Raw genomic sequence first — 26,097 nt, forward strand, 5'->3', positions numbered from 1 at the left:
TTCAGCTACATATAGGCGATCTGCTCATCGCCTATATGTAGCAGAGCTGATCAGGCTATTGAAGCATGCCAAAATTAAAAAAAAAAAAAAAGTTTAAATCACCCCCACTTTCGCCCCATTCAGAATAAAACCATAAAAAAAATCACATATTACGTATCGCTGCGTTCAGAAAAAGGTAGTTGAACTGTATAAAACAGGAAAGGGATATAAAAAGATATCCATGGAATTGATAATGCCAGTCAGCAGCGTTAAAACTGTGATTAACATATGGAAAATCGGGGGCTCTGTAAAAACAAATCCACGATCAGGTAGACCAACTAGTCCACAACTGCCAGGAAAATTGTTTGAGATGCAAAGAAAAACCCATGAATAAAATCAGCTGAAATACTGGACTCTCTGAAAACTAGCGATATAGCTGTTTCAAGATGCACAATAAGGAGGTACTTGAAGAAAATGGGCTGCATGGTCGAGTCACCAGAAGAAAGTCATTACTGTGCAAATGCCACAAAGTATCTCTCCTACAATATGCAAAACAGCACAGAGACAAAGCTCAAAACGTCTGCAACAATTTAATTTGGAGTGATGAGACCAAAATTGAACTTATTGGCCACAACCATAAACTTTACATCTGGAGAGAGGTCATCATCACGGCCTATGATGAAAGGAATACAATTCCTACTATAAAGCACGGAGGTAGAGTGCTAATGTTTTGGGGATGTGTGAGTTACAAAGGCACAGGAAACTTGGTCAAAGTTGAAGGAAAGATGAATGCAGCACGTTATAAGCAAATACTGGAGGTAAATTTGCAATCATCAGGCCAGAAGCTGCGCATGGCATGTACTTGGAGATTCAAACATGACAACGATCCAAAACACAAGGCCAAGTCAACCTGTCATTGGCTACAGCAGAACAAAATGAAGGCTCTGGAGTGGTCATCTCAGTCTCCTGACCTCAGTATCATTGAGCCCCTCTGGGGAGGTCTCAAGCGCACAGTTCATACTAGACAGCCCAGGAATTTACAGGAGCTGGAGGCTTTTTGCCATGAAGAGTGGGCAGCTTTACCATCTAAGAAAATAAAGAAACTCCTCCACAATTACCACAAAAGACTTAAAACTGCCATTGATGTTAGAGGGGGCAATACACGGTATTAAGAAATAGGGTATGTTAACTTTTGATTAGGATCATTTGGATGTTTTGGGTTGTCATTATTATTTAAGAAGAGAAAACACAGTAGTTTGACAATAAATTGCTTCTCCCAACCACTAACCATGACTGGAGAAAACGTTTTGGTGTTATCATTCATATTCTCTGAAAAAGGCCAAGAAAGCAAAAATTCTGCCGGGGTATGTAAACTTTTGAGAACAACTGTATATTCATTATGCAAACTAGGGGGCAGGTCAGTGAGGGATCAGTGCCCTGTCAGAAGCCATACACATGAATACCTAATCAGATCACCACATGAAGACCATGCACAGGCTGTCACGGGGCACAATAATATAATTGACTAAAAACTGAAAATAAAGATTAAAGAACAACCACAATAATAATATTAATCTTTATATAGCGCCAACATATTCCGCAGCGCTTTACAGTTTAACTGTTTCAAAACACAAGTCGTAAGTAAAAACATTAATAATACAATCATTAAAGCAAAATTAGACAACCCTTCTCGTGAGAGATTAAAATCTACAATTAGGTGGGGGAAATACAAAGTACAGGTGTGTATTTACAATGATAGTCCAGCCATCTTGAGGGAGTGGGGGATAGATGGGGATAGTGAATGGGCTACACATGCACACTTTTACAAGACGGATTTCATCAACCAAGGTATCATTTTAATCAGTATAACAGCGCCTATCTGACACTGTCTGTAGGATACTGTGCACAATCCTGCTGACAGGTTCCCTTTAACCTGTCCACTGGGTTTTTTTTTATGAGCAAACTGGTCCAGTGGTTCCAGGTTTGAAGGATGCCTTCTCCAGACTACAGGTTTCAACTCTTTTCAATAATGTTCAGAATTCAAAATTTAGATTAGGGCTCATAAAAGGCCACTTCAGAAAAGTCCAATGCTTTTCTCTTCTATTATCCTCCGATATTTTTAGCTTTTTTGGGGTGTCATTATCCTGTTGGAGGACCTATGATCTGTGGCTCAGACCAAGGTTTTTGACACTGGGCAGCATATTTCGCTTCAGAATGCCTTCATTCAAGGTGCCCTATGCCAGATGCAGCAAAGCAGCTCCATAACTTAACCAATAGTGATGAACGAGTGTGCATGGATATCGTGTTATATCATCATGGTCGAGTAATAAGTTCGAGTCCCCACAGCGTCTGTAAAGGGGGCTTTACACATAGCGATATAGCTAGCGATATAGCTAAAGCGTCACCGGTTTTGTGACGCAACAGCGATATCGCTACATGTGATACCTTCGACTGGCTCCCCCGCTGGCTATCGCTGATCGCGCACGTCCATTTCTCGTCGTCGGCTTCCTGCTGGCGTCGACGAGCAAGCGATGGACGCGGGCGGAAGACGGCAGTCATCGCTTCATCTGAAAGGTAAGTACGACCGCCGAGCATCGCTACATCGCTGGTGAGATCTGCCTGTGTGGCAGCTCACTAGCGACCATTTAGCGATGCACCAGTGATCCTGACCGGGTCGTATCGTGGTCGGGATCGCTGGTGCATCGCTAAATGTAAAGGGGCCTTAAGATAGCCGAAACACATCCAGGGATTGCCTAACAAACAGCCACAACACATGCAGGGTTGCCTAACAGCAATGAGATATGCAGCCGTGGGGATACGAGATCACGATATCCGAGCATGCTCGCTCATCACTGATAAGCCCCTTTCAAGTTTCACAGTAGGTAGAATGTTCTTTTGTTTGCTCATTTTTTTTTTTTTTTATACATCTATTAACATAGAACTGATGTAACTTGCTAAAAAAACTACAGTTTGTCTCATCTATTCAAAGAACATTCTCAAAGATGATTTGTGGCTTGCCGATTTGTATTTTATGAAATTCCAGTCTTTTTTTTTTTTTTTCTTAAATGATTTGATTTGCTTTCAACAGTGGTTTTCTACTTGATTCTTTTCCATGAAATCCACTTCGGCCAAGACAGCAACGGATAGTCTGATATGACACTGAGGTACCTTGACCTTGGAGCTTACCTCAAATCTCTTTGGAAGTTATTCTGTGCTCTGTTTACCACTCATATTATTCATCTCTTCAACATGTCATCAGCTTTCCTCAAAACCTTTGAATAATATGTGCAACTGTAATAGAGGCGCATAAAGCTGTTTGGAGATTGTCTTATAGCCTTCTACCTTTAACATGTTTGTCAGTTATTTTATTACTAATCTCCTGCGAAAACTCTCCTTAGCTTTCTTTTGTTAAAGGGAACCTGTCAGCAGTTTTGGCCAATATAAGATTCAGCTACTGCCTTTCAGGGCTTATATACAGCATTCTATAATGCTGTATATAAGCACCCACCCCGACCTGGAAGAACTGAAAAATAAGTTTTATCATACTCATCTGCAGGGCAGTCTGGTCCGATAGATGTTGCTGGTCTTGGTCCGGCGCCTCCCATCTTCTTATGATCGCCGTCCTCCTGCTTGCTTTGTGTGGATGACACATCCCTGCGTCATCCACACAGACTCCTCGGCACCACGCCCCTGCGCAGGCATTCTTCTCTGCCCTGTTGAAAGTAGAGCAAAGTACTGCAGCGCTCAGGTGACGAGGCTCTTTGACCTTTTCCGGCACATGCGCACTGCAGTACTTTGATCTGCCCTTAACAGAGCAGAAAAGTACGCCTGTGCAGGAGCGCAATGCCGGGGAGCCTGTGTGGATGATTTAGGGTTGTGTCATCCTCAAGAAGCAATCAGGAGGGCGGCTATCATGAGAAGATGCAAGGCGCCGGACCCAGACCAGTGACACCTGGACCCGACCAGTCGCCCCGCAGATGAGTATAGTAAGTTATTTTTCAGTTCTTCCAGGTCGTGTTGGGGTCTTGTATATACAGCATTATAGAATGATGTAGATAAGCTCTGAAAGGTGATTGGCCTTATCTTTCAGGTGCATCTCTCAAAATTTAGAATATCATCAAAAAGTTAATTTATTTCAGTTCTTCAATACAAAAAGAAAAACTCATATTATATAGAGTCATTACAGAGTGACCTAATTCAAGTGTTTATTTCTGTTATTGTTGATAATTATGGCTTACAGCCAATGAAAACCCAAAAGTCATTCTCTCAGTAAATTAGAATACTTTATAACACCAGCTTGAAAAAATGATTTTAAAATCCAAAATGTTGGCCTATTGAAATGTATATTCAGTAAATGCACTCAATACTTGTTCGGGGCTCCTTTGGCATCAGTTACTGCATCAATGCAGCATACCATGAAGGCGATCAGCATATGGCACTGCTGAGGTGTTATAGAAGCCCAGGATGCTTTGATAGCAGCCTTTAGCTCGTCTGCATTGTTGTCTGGTGTCTCTAATCTTCCTCTTAGATTCTCTGTGGGGTTAAGGTCAGGCGGGTTTGCTGGCCAATCAAGCACAGTGATCCTGTCATTTTTAAACCAGGTATTGGTACTTTTGGCAGTGTGGACAGGTGCCAAGTTCTGCTAGAGAATGAAATTTCCAACTCAAAAAAGCTTGTCGGCAGCGGGAAGTATGAAGTGCTCTAAAATTTCCTGGTAGATGGCTGCCGCTGACTTTGATCTTGATAAAACACAGTATACCTACACCAGCAAATGACATGGCTCCCGAAGCCATCACTGATTTGTGGAAACTTCACACTAGACCTTAAGCAGCTTGGACTGTCTGTCTCTCCTCTCTTCCTCCAGACTCTGGAACCTTGATTTCCAAGGCCTAGCGTGAAGTATCCACAATCAGTGATGGTTTGTGGAGCCATGTCATCTGCTGGTCTAGGTCCACTGTATTTTGTATCAAGACCAATGTCAGCGCAGCCATCTACCAGGAAATATTAGAGCACTTCATGGTTCCCTCTGCTGAAAAGCTTATTGGAGATGGAAATTTCCTTCTCCAGCAGGACTTGGCACCTGTCCACACTGCCAAAAGTACCAATTCCTGGTTTAAAAACAACAGTATCACTGTGCTTGATTGGCCAGCAAACTCCCCTGACCTTAACTCCATAGAGAATCTATGGGGTATTGTCAAGAGGAAGATGAGAGACACCAGACCCAACAATGCAGGCGAGCTGAAGACTGCTATCAAAGCAACCTGGGCTTCCATAACACCTCAGCAGTGCTACAGGCTGATCACATCCATGCCATGCCGCATTGATGCAGTAATTGATGCCAAAGAAGCCCCGACTAAGTATTGAGTGCATTTACTGAACATACATTTTAGTAGGCCAACATTTCAGATTTTAAAATCATTTTTTCAACCTGGTGTTATAAAGTATTCTAATTTTATTGAAATAATGACTTTTGGGTTTTCATTGGCTGTAAGCCATAATCCTCTACATTATCAGAAATAAACACTTGAAATAGATCACTCTGTAATGACTCTGTATAATATGAGTTTCATATTTTGTATTGAAGAACTGAAATTCACTTTTTGATATTAACATTTTGTGAAATGAACATGTATATTGGCCAAAACTCCTGACAGGTTCCCTTTAACATTCAATGTGATACCATGATGCCAAACATCACAGTAACTACTTTTCGCCCTGTAAATAGGTAGTCTAACGGTGTCTACAAACTTGTAATTACAGGACACACCATATTTTAACATGTCCCTATTGTCAAATTATTTTCAATCTTTTCTAGGGGTGCCATAATTTTTTGTTCAGGCCGTTTTCATTAGTTTAACTTTTCTGTTGAACCAGAATTCAAAACCAGTGTCTGATTTTCATTAGTTTATATTCTCTAAATTTAAAATGGAAATTACTTTCATCAATTTCAAATTATTTTAGTGACCAATGTGAATGTTTCTCACTTTAACAGATAGATACCAACAATTTTGTCCATGTGTATATAGCAGTGGTCCCCAACCTTTTTGACATTGAGAGTCACTTTCAGCTCTGAGAAAGGGTCACAAGCCACATTCAGATCCTCACGATAGTGACACCTAGAGTCCAAATTACCGGTGTAATGATAGCCATAGACCAGATCTTCTCTTCTGTGCGAGGCTACTCACAAGTCGCCATCTGGAGACCTGCTCTTCATAGCTCTTCTCTAGACACCAAGCTGGCAGACAGCCAGGAACCACTTGTTTCTCCCGAACCACAACCTGGGGACTCTTGCTCTATAGGGTGCCAGTAACTGTTACATGGAGCTACTGCTTTTTCATTGAGTATTACTGTTTAGCTTACCAAAAACAATGTTATAAGCCAAGTCCTGGTCTTGCTTTATTATCCTTCGTTTTCCTTTTCACATATGTGCCGCCATACTGACCGTCACTTCATCCACATGACTTTAAACGTCACCAAATAACTATGTTAAGAAATCTGTATTGAACAAAGGTATATGGGTTATCTTGCAATTGTAAAAATACGGCTTCAAGGGTTCATCTGTTTTTACATCTTAACAACCTACATTTTTGGGCTCAAGAATTATTTGCTGTGTTCTCCCACAGTTGGATTTTTAGAACTTTCTTAAAAGTTGAAGAAATCCGGTCTGGCATTATAACTCCTGAATTGGCTGTTATAGTGCTGACATACTGAAAGAACAGCTGTAGCAAACAAATTATGTCTCCTCTGTCAGTTCAGTGCGTGACTGGCCATGCAGCCATAACACGATGACCAGGAAGAATTGGCAAACGCTGCCACTTGTGTTGTCAGCAGGGAAACTTTCCGCCCAACCATGGCTCAGTAGTGACACTCACAATGTCAGTGTGCAGGATTGGTAGAACACTCTGTAAAGGTGGTGGTCACTTCCCAGATTAGTTGTGATGGTTGACTAGTGAACTATTGGTGCACATTGACTACATGCATTTACATATTTTAATAACCCATGCTGATCCTTGATGGTCCGCTTGATGAAGTTTTCTACTTATCATTAGGTCGATCACAGTAATAAATGACAAAGAGCAACACAATTAATCTGCTCAAATAAATCTTGGTTTCCAATTCTTTGCTTTTTCTACAGTCATGCAGAATCACAAACCTTTAACATTGAAGAAGCCGCTGGTTGTTCCTAAACCTTGTATCAAATGTTCTGTTTTTCTTTTTTTTTTTTTTTTTCTTCACGTTTTCAGCTTCAGATAGTAAGGATGAAGAACTCAAAACTCATCCCAAGAGATACTTTCTGGGTATGTACTCAGCACTCACCTTGCATGAGGATGTGTACCCCCTTCTGTCTTGCTGCTAACTCTTAAGAATTCCACATTTTCTCTTGCATCTGCTGTTGTGATCCCACTCCTACGTTAGTTTTCACACCCTTGTGCTAAATTACCGATTTCTAATGTATGCACCTTTGGCAGGGCTTGTTTTTATTTGAGGATTTTAGCTCCTGTATTTTGTGTGTCGGTTGTAAATAAATTGTCCATATGGCTACGGCATTACTCAATATGGCATTTGACCAATGGGGCAGAATGATGGTGGGAATATGGCCCATATTTCTACTTTTAAAAAGAAAAAGTCTTGAAACATCCACAGAACCTCGAGACTAGACGTCATAGACATGTGGTAATTGATGCATACATTTTTTTTTCCTTTTGATTGCCATTACTTACATCTTGGGCTAGCTTAAGGCTTTTACACTTGCCGTGTTTTTGCGGGCCGTTTTTGCAGCCCCAATAGATTTCTGTGGGGCTGCAAAAACGGCCCGCAAAAATTCATCGGTATGCCGTATGGCAGTGAGGGCCGTATTTTCGGCCGTGAAAAAATATCGAGCTTGCTCGATATTTTTCGCGGCTTACGGACACGGCCCCCATTGAAATAAATGGTGCTGCAAAATCAACGGAAGCTTGTTTTTGCGGTACACCGTGAAGACGTATTTGCAGAACGCCGTATTTTTTCCCACAACTTTTTAAAACCTAATCCAAAACAGAAAAACGGCGATCCGAGAAGATTTTTGTGGCCCTTTTTTGCGGCAGACCGTGAAAATTATGGCAATACTGCCCGCAAAAACGGGCCGCAAAAAACACAGGTAGTGTAAAAGAATCCGAAGTGTCTTGGGTAAATGCCAACATACCCGATCATTGTAGGCTAGACTTTTAGCAGGAGCAAGATCTTATATGTTCTGTAAGCCCTGATTTTTTTGGTATTTAATGCCATTTGAATACTTTTATGATGTGGATGTGATTCTGTATGCCAATTTCAGAAAGTTGTCCTGCACAAGTAGATTATATGCTTCATCTTACACTTGGCTCTTCTAAATGATGACCTTGATTTAGACCTTGATTCAGCTTGCAGATTACTGAACGATTGCACTTCACAGCGACTTGCTAATTAGGGAGGGAGAAAGCGTGATGTTCCCGGCAATGGCATTTAATTTCATATCCCTGTCACGGGTCATAATTAATAAGATGACTTGGTTAGCGGCTTTTTATGCTCCATAGGACTCTGCAATGCTGACTGTTGTGTTAATGACTCGACATACTGTACTGTAGTTAGCAGATGGTTGGAGTCAGGGGGCTATATATTAACATGAGCTCCCCTGCCAGCATGTAAGATGGGGGCAGACATCCTGGAGTTGGGATTTTTCTAGTGTAGATTGTTTCAGTTCAGTGAAACCTTAGAAAAGACAAAGGGATTATGCAAGAGGCTAAATGAAATCCAGTGTTATTGGTTAGCACTTACCGTAATTTTTAGTAATTCAGTATCTTTGCTTGTTTAGCCATCCACCGACACTTTTGCATGTTTCGGGCAGTGGTATTCTGCATAAATATAAAGACGATCCTTAACACAATCAGATTGTGGCTTCTTAAAGACTTCACCACATTAACCATTCTCAGATCAAACATTCACTAATGCTCGGTCACGTTTTCCCTTTGTCACACTTTTCGTCTGTTCTTGTTTGTGTGTGAAAAGCGTTATTTTTACCTGGCATAAATTTAAAATCTTATAGATACTTAGTCATTAAATTTCTGAATTATTAGATGCTCATTAAAAGGTATGTAGAATATATATTAGTAACATAGGCCACTGTAAAAATAATGAATATTAATGTGATAAATATAATCAACTCTTTGAAACTTGTTCCTAGATACAGGTTAAAAATGGCCTCCACATATTGGTTGTATGGGAATTATGTTGTAAAAGTTATTTTTCTTCTATTTTTTGCCGTAATTTCTAGGAAACCCTGAAGGAGCTTTAGGGTCACCAAAATAGTTGAATTGCTGGGCAGGTTAATTAAAGATGAGTTCCATGATGTATGAAATGGGTATAGGACAAGCCCTCAAAATGGTGGGATAGGACTGACTGGATGCCGCTGATAGATGGCGCGTGTCCTGTGTGGCAACCCTTAGGGTAGTAACAGAATAAACTGATATTGATCGCGCTAAACAGCTAGAAGAAGAGGCACAGAAAAAAAAACACGCTTAAAATCTACATAAAATATAATACATGCACGAATATACAGGGTGGGCCATTTATATGGATTCACCCGGGTGGGCCATTTATATGGATAACCTAAATAAAATGGGAATGGTTGGTGATGTCAACTTGCTGTTCGTGGCACATTAGTATATGGGAGGGAGAAAACTTTTCAAGATGGGTGGTGACCATGGTGGACATTTTGAAGTCAGCCATGTTGGATCTAACTTCATAAATGGCCCACCCACGTTGTTACACCGCTCCGACATACTCACCCGGCCTCCGCTCCCACGCCGTCTCTACATATTCACCCGGCCTCCGCTCCCACGCCGCAGCCTCTCGCCACCCGACGGCCACCTCTGACAGGCTCGCGGCCGATGCCATCTCTGCATGCAATGCGCATGCGCCATAGGCCGCCGCCACGCCTCCCTTCTGCTTCTTGTGCTCCGGCTGTGCCCTGACCCGGAAGCACCTTTGGACCAATGGCAGACCAGACAGGGCCATATCAGGCCACTTCCCCCTGAGGGAGGCGCCTGATCATTGTTACCTTGCACACTGGGCCCTGCTTCCTCCTGTGCTCTCTGCAGCCTCTCGGTGCCGTCCTCGGTGTTTCCTGCAGCAGCCTCGCAGCCTGTCTTCCGTGTTCCCTGCAGTATTCTCAGTCCTACTCCAGTCCTGCCTCCGGTGTGCCTGTTTCATCCAGCTATCCACACTCCTACAGTCCTACTCCAATCCTGTTCCTGATCCATCCTACTCCAGTCCTGCCTCCGGTGTTCCTGTTCCATCCAGCTATCCACTCTCCTACAATCCTACTCCTGTCCTGTCTCCTGTGTTCCGCTCCAGCCATCTCTCCACGTTCCATCCTTACAGTCTACACTTCAGTCCCACACTCCCACTCCAGTTCATCCTGAGCCGCCCCTCTCGGTACCGGCTACCGTGGTACTTGAACCCCAGGGCCTGCTCCTAACGGTCCCTGTATAGGGGTCGGTTCCACCTGGCAGCTCGCCCGGGGCCCCTCGGTGCCATGGTCCAGAGGGTCCACTCCTGGAGATTCCGGCTCCTGACCACCCACGCTAACACACGTATATCCATATAAATGGCCCACCCTGTATAATGAGAATTTAGCATTGTAATTTTAGATTGTAAACAAAATAATTGTGGGTTAAAATGAATTGAATACTGCCAATGGCAAATTCAATAAGAGTATTTGTGTATTTTCCATTTTTTTTTTTTTTTTTTTTTTTTAAATGACCTGCCGTTTTTTTGTGGTCAATTACTGTATATAGGGAATGCAATATCTAATGTACTGAGAATGGAAATAATTTTCCAAGTTGTAGACTTCAATATTTGTAGTACGTGCTCTGTCCTTCAAGTAGGCTGGAAGTTGGGTTACATATTCTTGTAAGTGTAGGTCCACATATTTGGAGAGATTTGCTGCAAGACAGAAATAATCGGTCTCCCCTGTGGGTTATTAAAGTATTTATAGATTTTTGGAATATGATAGAATTAAGCTATACTGGAGGTTTTGTTCTGAATAAAGAGGAACTAATTTTTGTTAAGGATTCCTAGGGATTTACCTTTTAAGGCTAGATCAGTTAGATCAGTTAAAAACATTTTGGTAGGGTCAGTTTTGAGTTGCTTAACGTATTTTCCGGACTATAAAACACACTTTTTTCTTCAAAAATGTGGAGGAATATGGGGGGTGCATCTTATAGTCTGGATGTACCGGCTCTGGCTGAGGTGAGGAGGTGGGGGAGCGGCATCGGTGGAGCAGCGTGTCTCAGAGGCAGGATCCGACGGCTGCGGCTAACTCCTGTGCCCGCTTCTAAAGAGACATGAATTATTCATTTCTCTTTAGCATCCTGGTATGATTGGCCCCCATTGCCGTCCTGTTAAGCATTATCCCATCCTTATCCTGGTATGATTGGCCACCACGCCATCAGGGGTCTGCCACTCTGTCGCATCCACTGATTGACTCTTTCTGGGGATCAGTATGAGCAGTATTTACCATATGTTTGAAATTAACTATGTTTTAATTGCCCTATTCTTCCTGATGTGTTAATAGCATCTGTTAATACAATTATTTACCTCACTTTGCATCCATACTTAAAGGAAATCTGTCACCCCATTTTCGGCCTATAAGTGGCGGCCACTGTCATTAGGGGCTTATTGACAGCATTCTGTAATGCTGTCTATAAGCCCCCGATAAAACCTGAAAGATAAGAAAAGCAAGTTAGATTATACTCACCCGGGGGTCTGGTGGGTGTTGCCGTCCGGTCCGGCGCCTCCCATCTTCTAGCCATGGCGTCCTCCTTTTTACTTCTGCCACGGCTCCTGCGCAGGCGTACTTTATCTGCCCTGTTGAGAGCAGAGTAAAGTGCCGCAGTGCACAGGCGCTGGATGTACAACTGCTCCCATCTGCCTTTGCCTGTTGCCGCTAGTATCAGCGGGAGCAGGGGCGACTGATTGGGGGGGGGGGGGTATTCATTAGCTGTCGCCTATTCAAGACTATCCAAGCTGAGAACCACTGATGAATGAACACAGCATCAGAGACTAGCGGTGGTATCTTTAAGGTTACCGCCGGCCACTGAGGCTCTGTTCCCAGTTGGACCCCTGAACTGCTGTGACCTCGGAGAGGTCCCCTCTAACACAGTGAGAAAAAGTCTCATGGTGCAGCGCTGAGTTTAGAGCGTTCACTGCAGTTCACTGTGATCTGTAATAGATCACTCAGTGCTCATAGGCTGCCATGGTTCTCAGCAGTGGGAGCAATGTTTTTTTTTTGCCCTTCACAAAAGATCGTCTCGCCCTATGAACAAGCTTTTTGCCATCAATACCTGTAGATGCAGTAATTGATGCGTTATCTGACTCAAAGATGTTATTCAGTTAAAACAAGTCATCCCCCTATCTGCATGGTAGGTGGTAACCTGCTGATCTGTGTATGTCCCCACTTACACCCGCACCAATCGGCAAGCTGGGGAATTTTTATTCCCCTTACAAAATGACTCTGCAGTTGGATTCTCGACCACTACTCCATTCATTCTCTATGGGGCTACTGAAGAAAGGAGAACTCGCTGCTTTGTGGCCCTATAGGAAATAAATGGAATAAAGGTCGAGGAAGTGCACTGCTGCTCCATACGAATTAGGATGAAAGTTTTCCTGTCCTGTGGATTGAACCCCTACTGAGCTACAAATTAACAACTATTCTATTTTCACTGGGCAACCCCTTTTAAGGAAAATAAGGTATTTCTACATTGGCTTGTTCTGAAATTTTGAGTTTCTCCACTAGAGGGCAGCATTGTCACCTTCTAGTTTTTGCCAGTTTTCCTAAATAGAAAAACATTTCTCCATCCATTCGCAGAGTGCGCTTTACATACAGGCGTTAAGACGTTTTGTCAGTATCAACACAAAATCCTTAGTTGCTTGTTGTAGTTCATTGTTTTAAACAGAACACAATATCAATTGCATTGTGTTCTGTTTATATGGCAATCAAAAGTGTCCTTGTTTTTTCTTTTAAATCTGGATTTTGGAGAGAGCCTGCCTCCACTGCAGCATTTCTGTAAAAAGTGGTGTATTCGTAGATTTACTTTGAGCTGTAGTCCAGGCCTCCAGGCCATTGTGTCTTGTAAGGAAGGCACTGAGCGATCCGCTCTTATAGAATATCCCGGGACTTGTCCCTTTCAGGGATTGTGTAGCAGCACAGGAGCGCTCTCCATGTCTTCACACTTGCTGCCTTCAGAAGAAAATTGCCCAGTCTGCTTTTTCTGCCTCACATAGCAGGGCTTGTGATCTGACATCTATATTCACTGAGAAGTCAGCAAGTGCCCAGCGAGACTCCTGCGTAGATTACAAAGTCTGGAAAATACACGCTTCCTGGGAAGTGGCTTTAGTTAAATAATTGAAGAGAAAAGCTTAAGATCTTTAGTTATTCACACAGCAATCCTCTCTGTGGCCAAGGTCACCACACTCGACCTGTAAGGGTTCGAAGCTCAGAATTTTTCCATTCCATGTAGATAAAGGTGTTTGAGTTGTAGGAAAAAGAATTCTTCCAATTTTCATCTGTCAATGCAAAGATCTTCGGAGACAAATTGTTCCGCACCACTGAATGGACAACATTGACAATATGTTAGTCGATGGATCTTCTCTGTGCGTTAGCCTATGTATGTGGAGTGTCTAATAGTCACTGTATGTATCTGCAATTATAGATGACAGTACATACATGGGGTACCTAAGGCCTGACTAGTAGAAATGATGCAAATCGATTTTTTATTTTTTTTTTATTTTTATTTTATATACATATTTCATGCAATAAAATGCAAATTAATTATTTGATCCATCAGAAAAACAGAACTTAATATTTGGCACAGAAATCATTGTTTGCAATAAGATGTCAGATGTTTCCTGTAATTCTTGACCAAGTTTGCACACACTGCAGCAGGGATTTTATCCCACTCCTCCATACAGATCTTCTCCAGACCTTTCAGGTTTCAGGGCTGTCGCTGGACTACATGGAGTTTCAGCTCCCTCCAAAGATTTTCTATTGGGATCAGGTCTGGAGACTGACTAGGCCACTCCAGGACCTTGAAATGCTTCTTACAGAGCAACTCCTTAATTACCCTGGTTTTGTGCTTCAGGTCATTTTCATTCTGAAAAATCCATCCACAAATCATCTTTAATGCTCTTAAGGCCCCGTTACACATAACGATGTCCCAGCGATCCCACCAACGATCCGACATGGATGGGATCGCTGGGACATCGTGAGGCTGATCGCTGGTGAGCTGTCACATAGACAGCCCCTCCAGCGATCAGGACCAGCGAGCAGGCTGTTTTCCAATGTAAGCAGCGGGTATCTAAGAGCCGTGCGGCTCTTGGATACCCGCTGTTTACATTGGAAACCAGCGTCCAGCGTCGCTGATCGCTGGTCTCTCACTGTCACACGCAGCGATGCGTGCTGGCCATCAGGAGAACAACAATCAAAAAACGGCCCGGGACGTTCGAGCACGATCTGCGATACTCGGCGGGGGGTGGCGGTCGCTGATGAGTGCCACACACAGCGATATCGCTGTGGCATCACAAAATAAGCGATCTCGCTGGCGATATCGCTGTGTGACGGGGCCTTTACTGAGGGAAGGAGGTTGTTGGCCAAAATCTCACCCCATCCATCCTCCCTTCAATATGGTGCAGTCATCCTTTCCCCTTTCCAGAAATGCACAGCCCCAAAGTATGATGTTTTCCCTGTAAGGGGTACAAGGGGCCAGTGTTATGCACTGCACCCCTTGCATATGTCCCTGGTAAAAGTGGTATATTTCATATGTCGTGTAATGTGTGTGTGTGTGTTGTGATAAAACACTCCAGGATCGCCTTTGCTGGGGTCAAAGGTCACGTTCGTTCAGCATGAAACTCTGGCGCACAGCCGGGGTACGGGTATAACTGACACTGGGTCAGGTTTATTAAAGGTGAAAGCAATGCATAAAGGAAATAAAAACATGAAACAAATCCTTGCCTGTCTGGCACTAACTAAACAAGGTACAACCTAACTACCAACTGGCGGGCTTCTCCCGTCCAGCCAAACCACAGTTACCGTGGGCACTTCTTTCATTCACGTGTGTCTCTCACACAGACAGGCTCTCTGTGTCCCCAGGCTGAGACACTCGCACAACCACCAGGCATCCTTTTATATCCGCCTCCCATTATTCATTAGTAGCCAGGTGAGATACTGACCAGACTAGGCCACATACCGTGTTTCCCCGAATATAAGACAGTGTCTTACATTCTTTTGACCCCCAAAAGTCCCACTATGTCTTACTTTCGGGGTATGTCTTATATTAGAAAAAAAAAAATGACGATTTTTGTTTTAGCCAACAGCCTGCCATTGTACAGTATCCCACAGCCTGCCATTGTACAGTATCCCACAGCCTGCCATTATTGTACAGTATCCCACAGCCTGCCATTGTACAGTATCCCACAGCCTGCCATTATTGTACAGTATCCCACAGCCTGCCATTACGGTATGGTACAGTATCCCACAGCCATTGCTTACCGGATGGCGATTCCTCTGCGGTGCGGGACAGGGCAGGGCAGGGCAGGCTTCTTCTTCCTCGTGCAGGGGGACACTGGCCAATGAGCGGTGATGTCAGGGCGGCGGCCGGCGGGCGGGCGGGCTCACAGAAGCCGCTGGGCCAATCAGAGAGGCCCTGACTTCTGCCCGGGGGACACAGGCACCGGTACCGGTATGTTAAACCTAATGCATTATACCGGTACCGCACAACGTCTTACTTTCGGGGCACCGCTGATCCGCTATGTCTTATAAACGGGGGATGTCTTACATTAGGCATCCCCCATTATTCCCCTAGTACGTCTTACCTTTCCTACCGTCTTTCCCCGAATATAAGACACCCCCGAATGTATCTGGGCGAGATATACCTGTCCTCATCCACTATTCCCACATGATTCTCAGTGTGTGTGTGTGTGTGTGTGTATATGTATATGTATATATATATATATATATATATATATATATATATATATATATATATATATATATATATTATGTATATATATATGTGTGTGTATTGCTTTGTACCCATGTTTGTGTTGTAAAGATATAGGGATAGGATAGGGATTAGTTACACCAATAGGATTTGTCTGCTTAGGAGGGGCTAGGAGAGAGAGTAGTTGGGGAGCTTCCTGGAGTTAGTCAGTGTGAGGCGGGAGCAAGGACAGGACAGTCGTGTCCAGGGGAACGTTCAAGCAGAGGGGTCCAGAGCCTAAGATAAGATAATCCTTTAATCGTCCCACCATGGGGAAGTTCAGAGCATTACAGCAGCAAGGCAGGAACAAGTACAGATACAGATGCATAAAGGCATTACATTGACAGTAGGTAGGTACATATAAGAAAAAAAAAAAAGATGTAATCGGACTATCACAACTTTTGGATCTATCAGTTCACTGTTCGGGTCGTCCTCCGTTTTGGACAGTGCTGGTTATACAACCTAACTGCAGCAGGAAGGAAGGACTTTCGATAGCGCTCCCTCTCACATTTAGGATGAAGTAGCCGGTCACTGACAGTACTGCACATCTTTGTCACTGTCTCATGCATGGGATGGGAATCATTCTGCACCATGTAGCTCACCTTGGCCAGTATCCTCCTGTCGCCTACTTCCCGAACTGGATCAAGGGGGCTACCCAGGACAGAGCTGGCCCTTCTAATCAGTTTGTCCAGCCTATTCCTATCCCTGGTTGATATGCCACTACCCCAGCACGCCACACCAAAGAAGATGACTGATGCCACAACAGAGTTGAAGAAGGATACAAGGAGTGCCCCCTAATGCCGAAGGCTCTCAACCTTCTGAGCAGATAAAGCCTACTTTGGCCCTTCCTGTACACTGCATCCAAGTGATGGGCCCAGTCAAGCTTATTATTGAGGATCACACCAAGGTACTTATAGGTGTCGACTATCTCAATGTCATTTCCCTGAATGTTCACCACAACTGGTGGATTTTTTCCCTTGCGAAAGTCCACCACCAATTCCTTGGTCTTCCCAGAATTAATCCAAAGGTGGTTCCTCTGACACCACTCCACAAAAGCTTGGTTAGTATCTCTGTACTCTCTTTCATCTCCTCCTCTGATGAGGCCTACTATTACAGTCATCAGAATACTTCTGCAAGTAGCAGCTAGATGAGTTGCACTTAAAATCCACAGTGTACAGTGTGAAGAGAAAAGGGGCAAGAACTGTACCTTTAGGTGCCCCTGTATTGCAGATCACCGTGTCTGACACACTGTCCCGAACCTTTAAAAACTGAGGTCGGTTCGTGAGGTAGTTAAGGATCCAGGTGGAGAGTTGGAGGTACATGCCAACAAGGCCCAGCTTGTCTCTCAGTAGACCTGGCTGTATGGTATTAAAAGCACTACAGAAATCGAAGAACATTATTCTCACAGTGTTCCCAGGTTTCTCCAGGTGAGAGAGAGTCCTATCTAGAAGGTGGATAATGGCATCATCCACACCAATGCCCGGCCTGTAGGCAAACTGGAGAGGGTCCATATCCGAGCTCAGTAGAGGACAGAGACGTGTGAGAACCAATCTCTCTAGTACCTTCATCAGGTGTGACGTCAATGCTACAGGTCTATAGTCATTAAGGTCTTTAGGATAAGGTTTCTTCAGAAATGGTACCACACGCGATAATTTCCACAGTTGTGGTACTATACCTATTCTCAGGCTCATATTGAACAGATATGTAATGATCTCACTCAGCTGGTGCCCGCAGGTTTTGATTAGCCTTGCACTGATGCCGTCAGGACCTGCAGCCTTCAAAACTTTGATCTTATCCAGTTCTTTTGCAACCTGGGTACTTGTGAAGAACAGACCCTGGCTCAGTTGACAAGTTGCAGCAGGGAGTGAGGTTATTGTAGCAGAGAGGTGTGAATGGTATGCAGGGGCAGGAGCAGCCAGTGTGTGATTAAATCTGTTAAAGAATAGATTAAGTTAATTAAGCCCCTCTTTATCTACAACCATCCTGGGGACAGTCTGTCTATGCCCAGATATAGACTTTAGACCCTCCCAGACTTCATGAATCCTTTTCTGTGACAATTTCAGTTCAATCTTTCTGTTATAATTAGCCTTTCCCTGCCTGATTAGATTCTTCAGATCTTTCTGCACCTCTCTCAGCCTGCCCTTGTCACCTGATTTGAGATAGGACGTTGAGATGAAAGCGATCCCTCCGCAGCCGTTATAGCTCCCGCAGCCTCGCACAAAGCAGGGGAATATAGCTAAATTAGGACACCCTGAGACTTCCAAAGAGTCTAAAACAGACAAGAGGAGATTCCAAAAAAAAAAAAAATCAATGTCTTTTAATTATGCAACGAGGGAAATCCTGTCAGATTAGGCACTGGGTGGGGACTATTTTGTATCCTTCCGCCAATCAGCTGGTATATAACAGGATTTTTGTAAAAAAAAAAATCTCCAAAAGACAATAAAAATCTTTAAAATGTGGTAGACAAGCGTGGAAATACTTTTTCTGATGACAAGGACAGCCGGTGGGAAATGGAGGGAGCAGGGAAAGGATTTTTTCACTCACAGTTTAAAATGGTGTCACCTTGCAGTAAAATGGCCTCCGATTTCAAAAATGTCTTTTTTAATGTCCAAAGCTCAGACAAGGGGTATCAGAATCTACCTCTGAGTAACAAGAAAACAATCCTTCCGTGGGTTATCGAAGAGAGCGATTTTCTTTTGCTTTATTTGTCGCTTTAGGAGAGGCCTCCTCAGAGATCCTGAGCCGTGCGTGTTACTCCATCGCCAGCTCAGGCCACGCCCCCATTGGATCCATCTTGACCTGAATGTATATATTCTCTTTCTGGTGGTATTTTTGTTACTGTTACCCCCTCTTTCTGAATATTTATAGTGATTTTGCATTTAAACAAAAAGTCTGCAGTAACCTTTATAACGCAGTCCCTATGGTAATCCGGTAATTAAACAGGTATTTCCACTTCACCAAGTTTTGTCATATCACCAGGATATGCTAAGAATTATCGCTAGGGGTCCCATAAGGGAGACCCCTAGATAATCCTGGGAATAAAGACTGCATTGTTGCGGCCTCTGAACAAGGGAATTCCCAGTCACCTGCAGCAATGCCGCTCTATTCCAGCTAATGGTTACAACTGCAGTTCTGTGGACAGCTGGGTGGCCTGGAGCCAGACATTGTAGGGAAAAACCTAAAAGGGATGCAGTACTGAAGAGGTATTACAGTGGGGAAAATAAGGATTTGATACACTGATGGCTTTTCAAGTTTTCCCACCTACAAAGAATGGAGAGGTCTGTAATTTTTATCATAGGTACACTTCTCTTGTGAGAGACAGAATCTAAAAATAAAAAACAGAAAATCACATTGTATGATTTTCAAATAATTGAGTTGCACCTACCAACCAGCAAGAATTCTGGCTCTCACTGACCTGATAGTTTTTCATTAAGAAGCCCTCCTACTCTGCACTCATTATCTGTATTAACTGCACCTGTTTGATCTCATTATCTGTATAAAAGACACCTGTCCACACACAATCAATCACACTCCAACCTCTCCAGCATGGCCAAAACCAAAGAGCTATCTAAGGACACCAGGGACAAAATTGCCCTTGGAATAGATTTTCCATTGGTAGGGAGATTAACGGGATGCATCCTGAGGTTGTATGCCTTCAAGAAACCAAGTTGAAAAAAGACAACCACCCTTCTATAAATCTCAAAAATTTCCCATTTGTATTTGAATATTGCGGCCCACAAAAGAAAGCTGGGATTTTAATAAAACCCTGATTAGTAACTCAATTTCCTTTGAATTGCTTTCTGAAGTAAAAGACAAAAAAGGACATTATCATATTCTCCTGTGCAAATTGAATGGCCAAACCTTCACAATAGTTAATACTTATGTTCCCACCATCAGACAAATTAGCTTCCTGAATAAGCTAATGAAAAAATTAGACGCCTTACGATCAGGAACCCTACTTTTGATAGGGGACTTTAATATGGTGCCAGATGGTGTACTTGACTCCACCTCTCCCAGCAGACAAAGATCGCAATCCTTGACCAGCTGGATTTATAATCACGAGCTATTCGACTCATTCCGCTGTTTGAACACCACATCTAGAGAATTTACTCATTTTTCTGATGGCCATTAGTCGGCATCTAGAATAGATCTGATACTCACAGATGTCTTCTCCTTGCCAAGGTTCTCCTCCATCTCCATACTTAATAAATCTATTTCAGATCATTCCCCGGTAACTGCAGAACTGATAATAGGGTCCCCAATTCATCCCCAATTCATGTGGAAATTCCACTTTTCTCTGCTTCATAACCCCACCATCAAATCTGAAATCAGCTCAGCCTTACAAAATTATTTTAGTGAAAACGAATCAAACCTCCTCAATCCGTTTACCTATTGTAATGCTCACAAGGCGGTGTTGAGGGGAGTCTTGATTCAAATTTCCTCCAGACAAAAAAAATGAATAGGGATGAAATCCTTACCTTACAACAGTCTATTAAATCTAAAGAAGAGGAACTATGTCGATCCTGTTTCCTCTAACAAACAAGCTGTATTATCAGAACTTACTGATCTCAGGTTGCAGTTAAGGAAAATCATATTCAATTTTTACGACTCGGCTATTAGATCAGCAAAATGCAAACATTACTTATCTATAAATCACCCTTCAAAATACATGTCAAACAGAATTAAGAATATACGGAAACGGAATAGAATTGACAGTATAACTTCCTCTAATGGTACATCCCTGGTCCACCCTAAAGATATTGTAGGAGCTTTTGCCGATTATTACAAAAATCTGAACAATATCAACCCAGACAACCACAATATGCAGCCATCTACCTCAGAGATTGGATCATTTCTTTTCAGCATGAACTTTCCAAAGCTAAACCCTGAAGACTTATCATAGAATCGTAGAGTTGGAAGGGACCTCCTGGGCCATCTGGTCCAACCCCCTGCTCAAAGCAGGATTCGCTAAATCATCCCAGTCAGATGTCTGTCCAGCCTCTGTTTGAAGACTTCCATTGAAGGAGAACTCACCACTTCTCGTGGCAGCTTGTTCCACTCATTGATCACTCTAACTGTCAAAAAGTTTTTTCTAATATCTAATCTGTGTCTCCTCCCATTCAGTTTCATCCCATTGCTTCTAGTCTTTCCTTGTGCAAATGAGTATAAAGTTGATCCTTCTGCAATGTGACAGCCCTTTAGATATTTGTAGACGGCTATTAAGTCTCCTCTCAGTCTTCGCTTTAGAAAACTAAACAATCCTAAATCCTGCAACCTTTCCTCATAAGACAGGGTTTGCAGACCGGTCACCATTCTGGTTGCTCTTTTCTGAACTTGCTCCAGTTTGTTGATGTCTTTTTTAAAATGTGCCCAAAACTGGACACAATATTCCAGATGAGGTCTGACCAAAGAGGAGTAGAGGGAAATAATGACTTCACGTGATCTAGACTGTATGCTTCTGTTAATACATCCTAGAATTGCATTTGCCTTTTTTGCTGCTGCATCACACTGTTGACTCATATTCAGTCTGTGATCTATTAGTATACCCAAATCTTTTTCACATGTGCTGTTGCTTAGGCCTATTCCTCCCATTCTGTATATGCTTTTTTCATTTTTATTGCCCAGATGTAGTACTTTACATTTTTCCCTGTTAAAAACCATTCTGTTAGTTGCTGCCCACTTCTCCAGTTTATATATTTTTGAATTCTCTCTCTCTCTTCTCTAGTATTAGCTATCCCTCCTAGCTTTGTATCATCAGCAAATTTAATCAGTTTACCCTCAATTCCTTCATCTAAATCGTTGATAAAGATGTTGAACAATACAGGGCCCAGGACAGAGCCCTGTGGTACCCCACTTGAGACATTCTTCCAACTGGATGTGCAGCCATTTACGACCACTCTTTGGGTCCGATCACTAAGCCAGTTATGAATCCACCTAACAGTTGCCTTGTCCATTCCATACGTAGTCATTTTTTCAATAAGGATTGTATGAGATACTTTGTCAAATGCTTTGCTGAAGTCAAGATATACTATATCTACAGCATTTCCTTGATCCACCCAATCACTGATTCCGTCATAGAAGGAAATTAAGTTAGTCTGACATGACTTATTAGTTACAAACCCATGCTGTTTAATCACTTCATTCTTATCCAGGTACTGACATACATGTTGTTTAATAATTTGTTCAAAGATCTTTCCTGGTATAGAAGTCAGACTCACCGGCCTATAGTTGCCTGGGTCCACCTTCTTCCCCTTTTTGAAGATAGGAACAACATTTGCTCTTCTCCAGTCTTCTGGGACTTCTCCTGTTCTCCAAGAATTTTCAAAGATTATGGAGAGGGGTTCAAAAATTTCTTCTGCTATCTCCTTCAGTACTCTGGGGTGTAATTCATCTGGACCTGGAGACTTGAATTCATTTAGGTTAGCTAAGTGTTTCCTCACTATCTTTCTGTTTATAGATATCCTGGATTCTTCTATTCCCTTAATAGGACAGTGAAGAACAGTTGATGTTACATTTCCTTTCTGAGAGAAAACAGATGCAAAATAGGAATTTAAAAGTTCAGCCTTCTCAACATTCTGTCTTACCATTTCATCATTTTCATCCTGTAAAAATCCTATAGCATCTTTGACTTTTCTTTTACTTTTGACATATCCCCAAAATACTTTATTATTGCTTTTGACATCTCTTGCAAGCCTCAATTCATTGTCAGCTTTAGATAATCTGATTTGTGCCCTGCAGGTTCTGCAGACAGCATTATATTCTTCTTTAGATATGCCTCCCTCTTTCCATTTTATAAACATTTTTTCTTCCTTTTTAGCATGTGCTTAAGTTCTGTGTTCATCCACCCTGGCTTCCTTAAATGCTTCCTATTCTTCCCTCTTTTCGGAATTGTTAACAATTGTGCTTTGAGAATTTCATTTTTCAAGATTTCCCATCCTTCCTGGACATTTTTGTCTTTAAGGATATCCAGCCATTGGATCCCTCCAATTCTCTTTCTGAATCCCTTAAAATCTGCCTTTCTGAAATCTAACCTTGACGTCTGAGTCTTCACAGGTCTTCCTCCTCTAGTTATCCAAAATTCTAAAATAGCATGGTCGCTACCTCCTAGAGTCCCAGCCACTTTTACCTCCTCAACCATTTCCTCCTTGTTTATAAGGATTAGATCCAAGGTAGCAGTTCCCCTTGTTTTCTCCCCTACCTTTTGGAAGATAAAGTTGTCAGCAAGAGAGGATAAGAATTTCCTTGACCTGTTAGTTTTACCTGAGAGAGATTCCCAACAAATGTCTGGATAGTTGAAATCTCCCATGACAACTATGTCATATTTTTTGGAGAACTTGGCCATTTGATGCATAAAGAGCTCATCCATATCTTCAGCTTGCACAGGCGGCCTGTAGTAAATGCCTACAATGGTGTCCTTTCCATTGTTCTGTCCTTGTATTCTTACCCAAACAGTTTCCACAGAACTCCCAGTCTCTGAAGCTTCAGTCTCTTTGCAGATATACGCGTTTCTAACATACAATGCGACACCTCCTCCTCGTTTATCAAGTCTGTTTCTTGCAAATAAGACATTTTTGTCTTCTCCCTTCAATGAACAAGAAGTCCTAGATACCATAAACAAACTTAAAACATTCAATTCACCCGGCCCAGACGGGTTTAGTAATGATTATTTCAAGTCTTTTAGTAATATATTAACACCCCCCACCTTGTCAAAGTATTTAACTCAGCTTTCCAAACAGGTCAATTTCCTAAAGAGATGCTGGAAATGACCATTATCGTAATCCCAAAACCAAATTCTGACACTAGCCAAATTTTTAATTAAAGTCCTATATCCCTCATCAATACACACGTAAAAATTTATGCAAAGATCCTGGCCAATAGACTAAATCAATTCCTCCCGAGTTTAATTTCCAATAATCAGATAGGCTTCATCAAAGGAAGACAATCCATAGATGGTACTAGAAGACTCGTTAACATAATTAAGCTTATTTCCTCGAACAAACTCAGGGCCATTGTTCTCTCTTGATGCTGAGAAAGCGTTCGACCGCCTTAATTGGTCATATCTCGAAGCAACTCTCAAAAAATTTGGAATGGCTTCTCAGATCACTAGAGGTATTATGGCTTTGTACTCCGGCCCTGGGGCGAGGGTTTATTCCAACAATCATCTTTCCTCTACGTTTAATATAGCTAATGGGACCAGACAGGGTTGTCCATTGTCACCATTGCTTTTTGCATTAGCTATTGAACCTCTGGCCCAACTAATCAGGAACAGCACAAAGATCTCGGGAATCAATACTTTGCACAGAGATTTTAAAATAGCATTGTATGCAGACGATATTATTCTTACCTTCACAGATCCAAGCAACTCTATCACTGCCTTACAAACCTTAATCCAGACTTTTGCTAAAATCTCTTATTTTAAAATAAACGACTCAAAATCCAAAATACTTGGCTTTAACCTAGGATCAGACCAAGAGGAAATTGAGGGCCTCTCACCTTGGGAGTGGGCCACTGATGGGCTGACATATCTAGGCCTAAAATTCGTCAAAAACGTAAACTCTCTAATAAAAATAAACTTAGAGCTGCTTACTAAAAAGCTTTTAATGAATTCCGTACATCTAGAGATGATGGGCTTTCTTGGTGGGGAAGGTCGAGTCGTATATTTTCCCAAAAATCCTATACCTACTTCGCTCGGTGCCTTTAAAAATACCCACTTCCTCTCTCACAAACCTTCAAGCCTCATTAAACTCCTTTATATGGAATAACAAAAGACCCAGAGTAGCAAAAAATATTCTATGCAACCATAAATCTTATGGTGGAGCTGGTTCCCCAAATATTACGGCCTACATTGCAAATTTAGTCAACCAAAGCTCATACTGGTGGCCTCATGATACGACACCAGCTTGGCATGAACTAGAACTGATCTTTAATAATTATGTTGAATCTATTTTATTGAAAACAAATAGACAACAAAGTACAAGACAACAAACATTGTACACCAAGGCACATGAAGCCACATTATTGTCATTCACTTATAAGGACGAGATATCTTCTGGTGCCATGGCACGTGACTCCCCTGTGGGATAAAAAAACGGTGCATATTCATCAGTATAGTTGTATACCAGAGGACATACGTATGTCATCCCGTGGTTTGTTATTCTTAACTATACATACATTTGTTATATATTATTGCGTATTCAGATATCAACGGAAAAGATGTCACGCCGCCCTGTGTTTCTTTCGGGATATCAACACTATTAATAAGAGAATAGTAACTGCGAGCGTGTTTAACAAAGTCTCCATGTAACCAGCGCAGAGGTGTATGTCAAGAAACAGTTAAGGAAACCTAAGAAAGGAAAATAAGAAACTCAAAGAGAGCGTGATGGGGAGAGGAAAGAAAAAGGGAGGGGGGGAGTGAGCGGGCCTCGGACCTCCAATTCGATCTTTAATTTGCTCCCTTGACCAAGCGAGGTAATTCGGGGGTTTCCTTGAATAGTATCCAAGGTTGCCACACACGGATCATGCGGGTACTGTCTCCCTCCATTTCGGCCATTAATTCTTCCATACGAAAGATATCTGCAAATTCTGTCGTTCTTTAATAATTATAAACCTCTTCACCTACTAATTCTGAACCAACTCCTTCATAAAAAATTAATTACAAATTCTCATCCGATTTTTCAAGCTATTTCTGAAGCTTGGAAAAAATTTTCTTCTCCAAAAAGAGGCTCTAACAAAGAAGTCACAATAAAAAATCTGGTTCTATTAGTTATCTTTCAAGCGTCTAATCAGACCATTGACCCCATTTGGTCTGAACTTGGACTTAAAAAAATTAAAGATTTATACGATGGCGTTACTTGTACACCTTACAATAAACTCAAGGAAAGATTTCAATCCACTACCCCTACTTTCTTACAATATGTTATCCTTAAAGACATAATCCATGAGTTCCTTACTATCTACCCGAGAATCTCTGAACCAGCAGTTAACCTTATTTGTAATATAGATCATAATATTTATTGGAGTTTTGAATACACGTACAAATGGTGTAACAATAGCTTTGAAGCGGTAA

The 26,097-nt window shown here is 42.2% G+C and overlaps 1 protein-coding gene across 7 annotated transcripts in view; it reads left to right on the forward strand.

Moving 5' to 3' along the window:
• The window catches only part of SLC66A2 (solute carrier family 66 member 2), a 204,040-nt gene that overhangs the window by 59,724 nt on the left and 118,219 nt on the right, over positions 1 to 26,097 (forward strand). For 6 of the 7 annotated variants that reach the window (XR_012230492.1, XM_073566240.1, XM_073566257.1 and 3 more), the window contains exon 4: positions 7,224 to 7,277. The exons of the other annotated variant lie outside the window; for it this stretch is intronic. Coding sequence is in view for 5 of the 6 variants with exons in the window: in XM_073566240.1 (XP_073422341.1) it covers positions 7,224 to 7,277 (54 nt within the window). In the remaining variant the exon portion in view is untranslated. The remainder of the gene's footprint in view (positions 1 to 7,223; positions 7,278 to 26,097) is intronic. 7 annotated transcript variants of the gene reach the window in all.

Source organism: Dendrobates tinctorius, unplaced genomic scaffold, assembly GCF_039654945.1.
Source record: "Dendrobates tinctorius isolate UK_male_01 unplaced genomic scaffold, ASM3965494v1 ptg000004l, whole genome shotgun sequence".
NCBI lineage: Eukaryota > Metazoa > Chordata > Amphibia > Anura > Dendrobatidae > Dendrobates > Dendrobates tinctorius.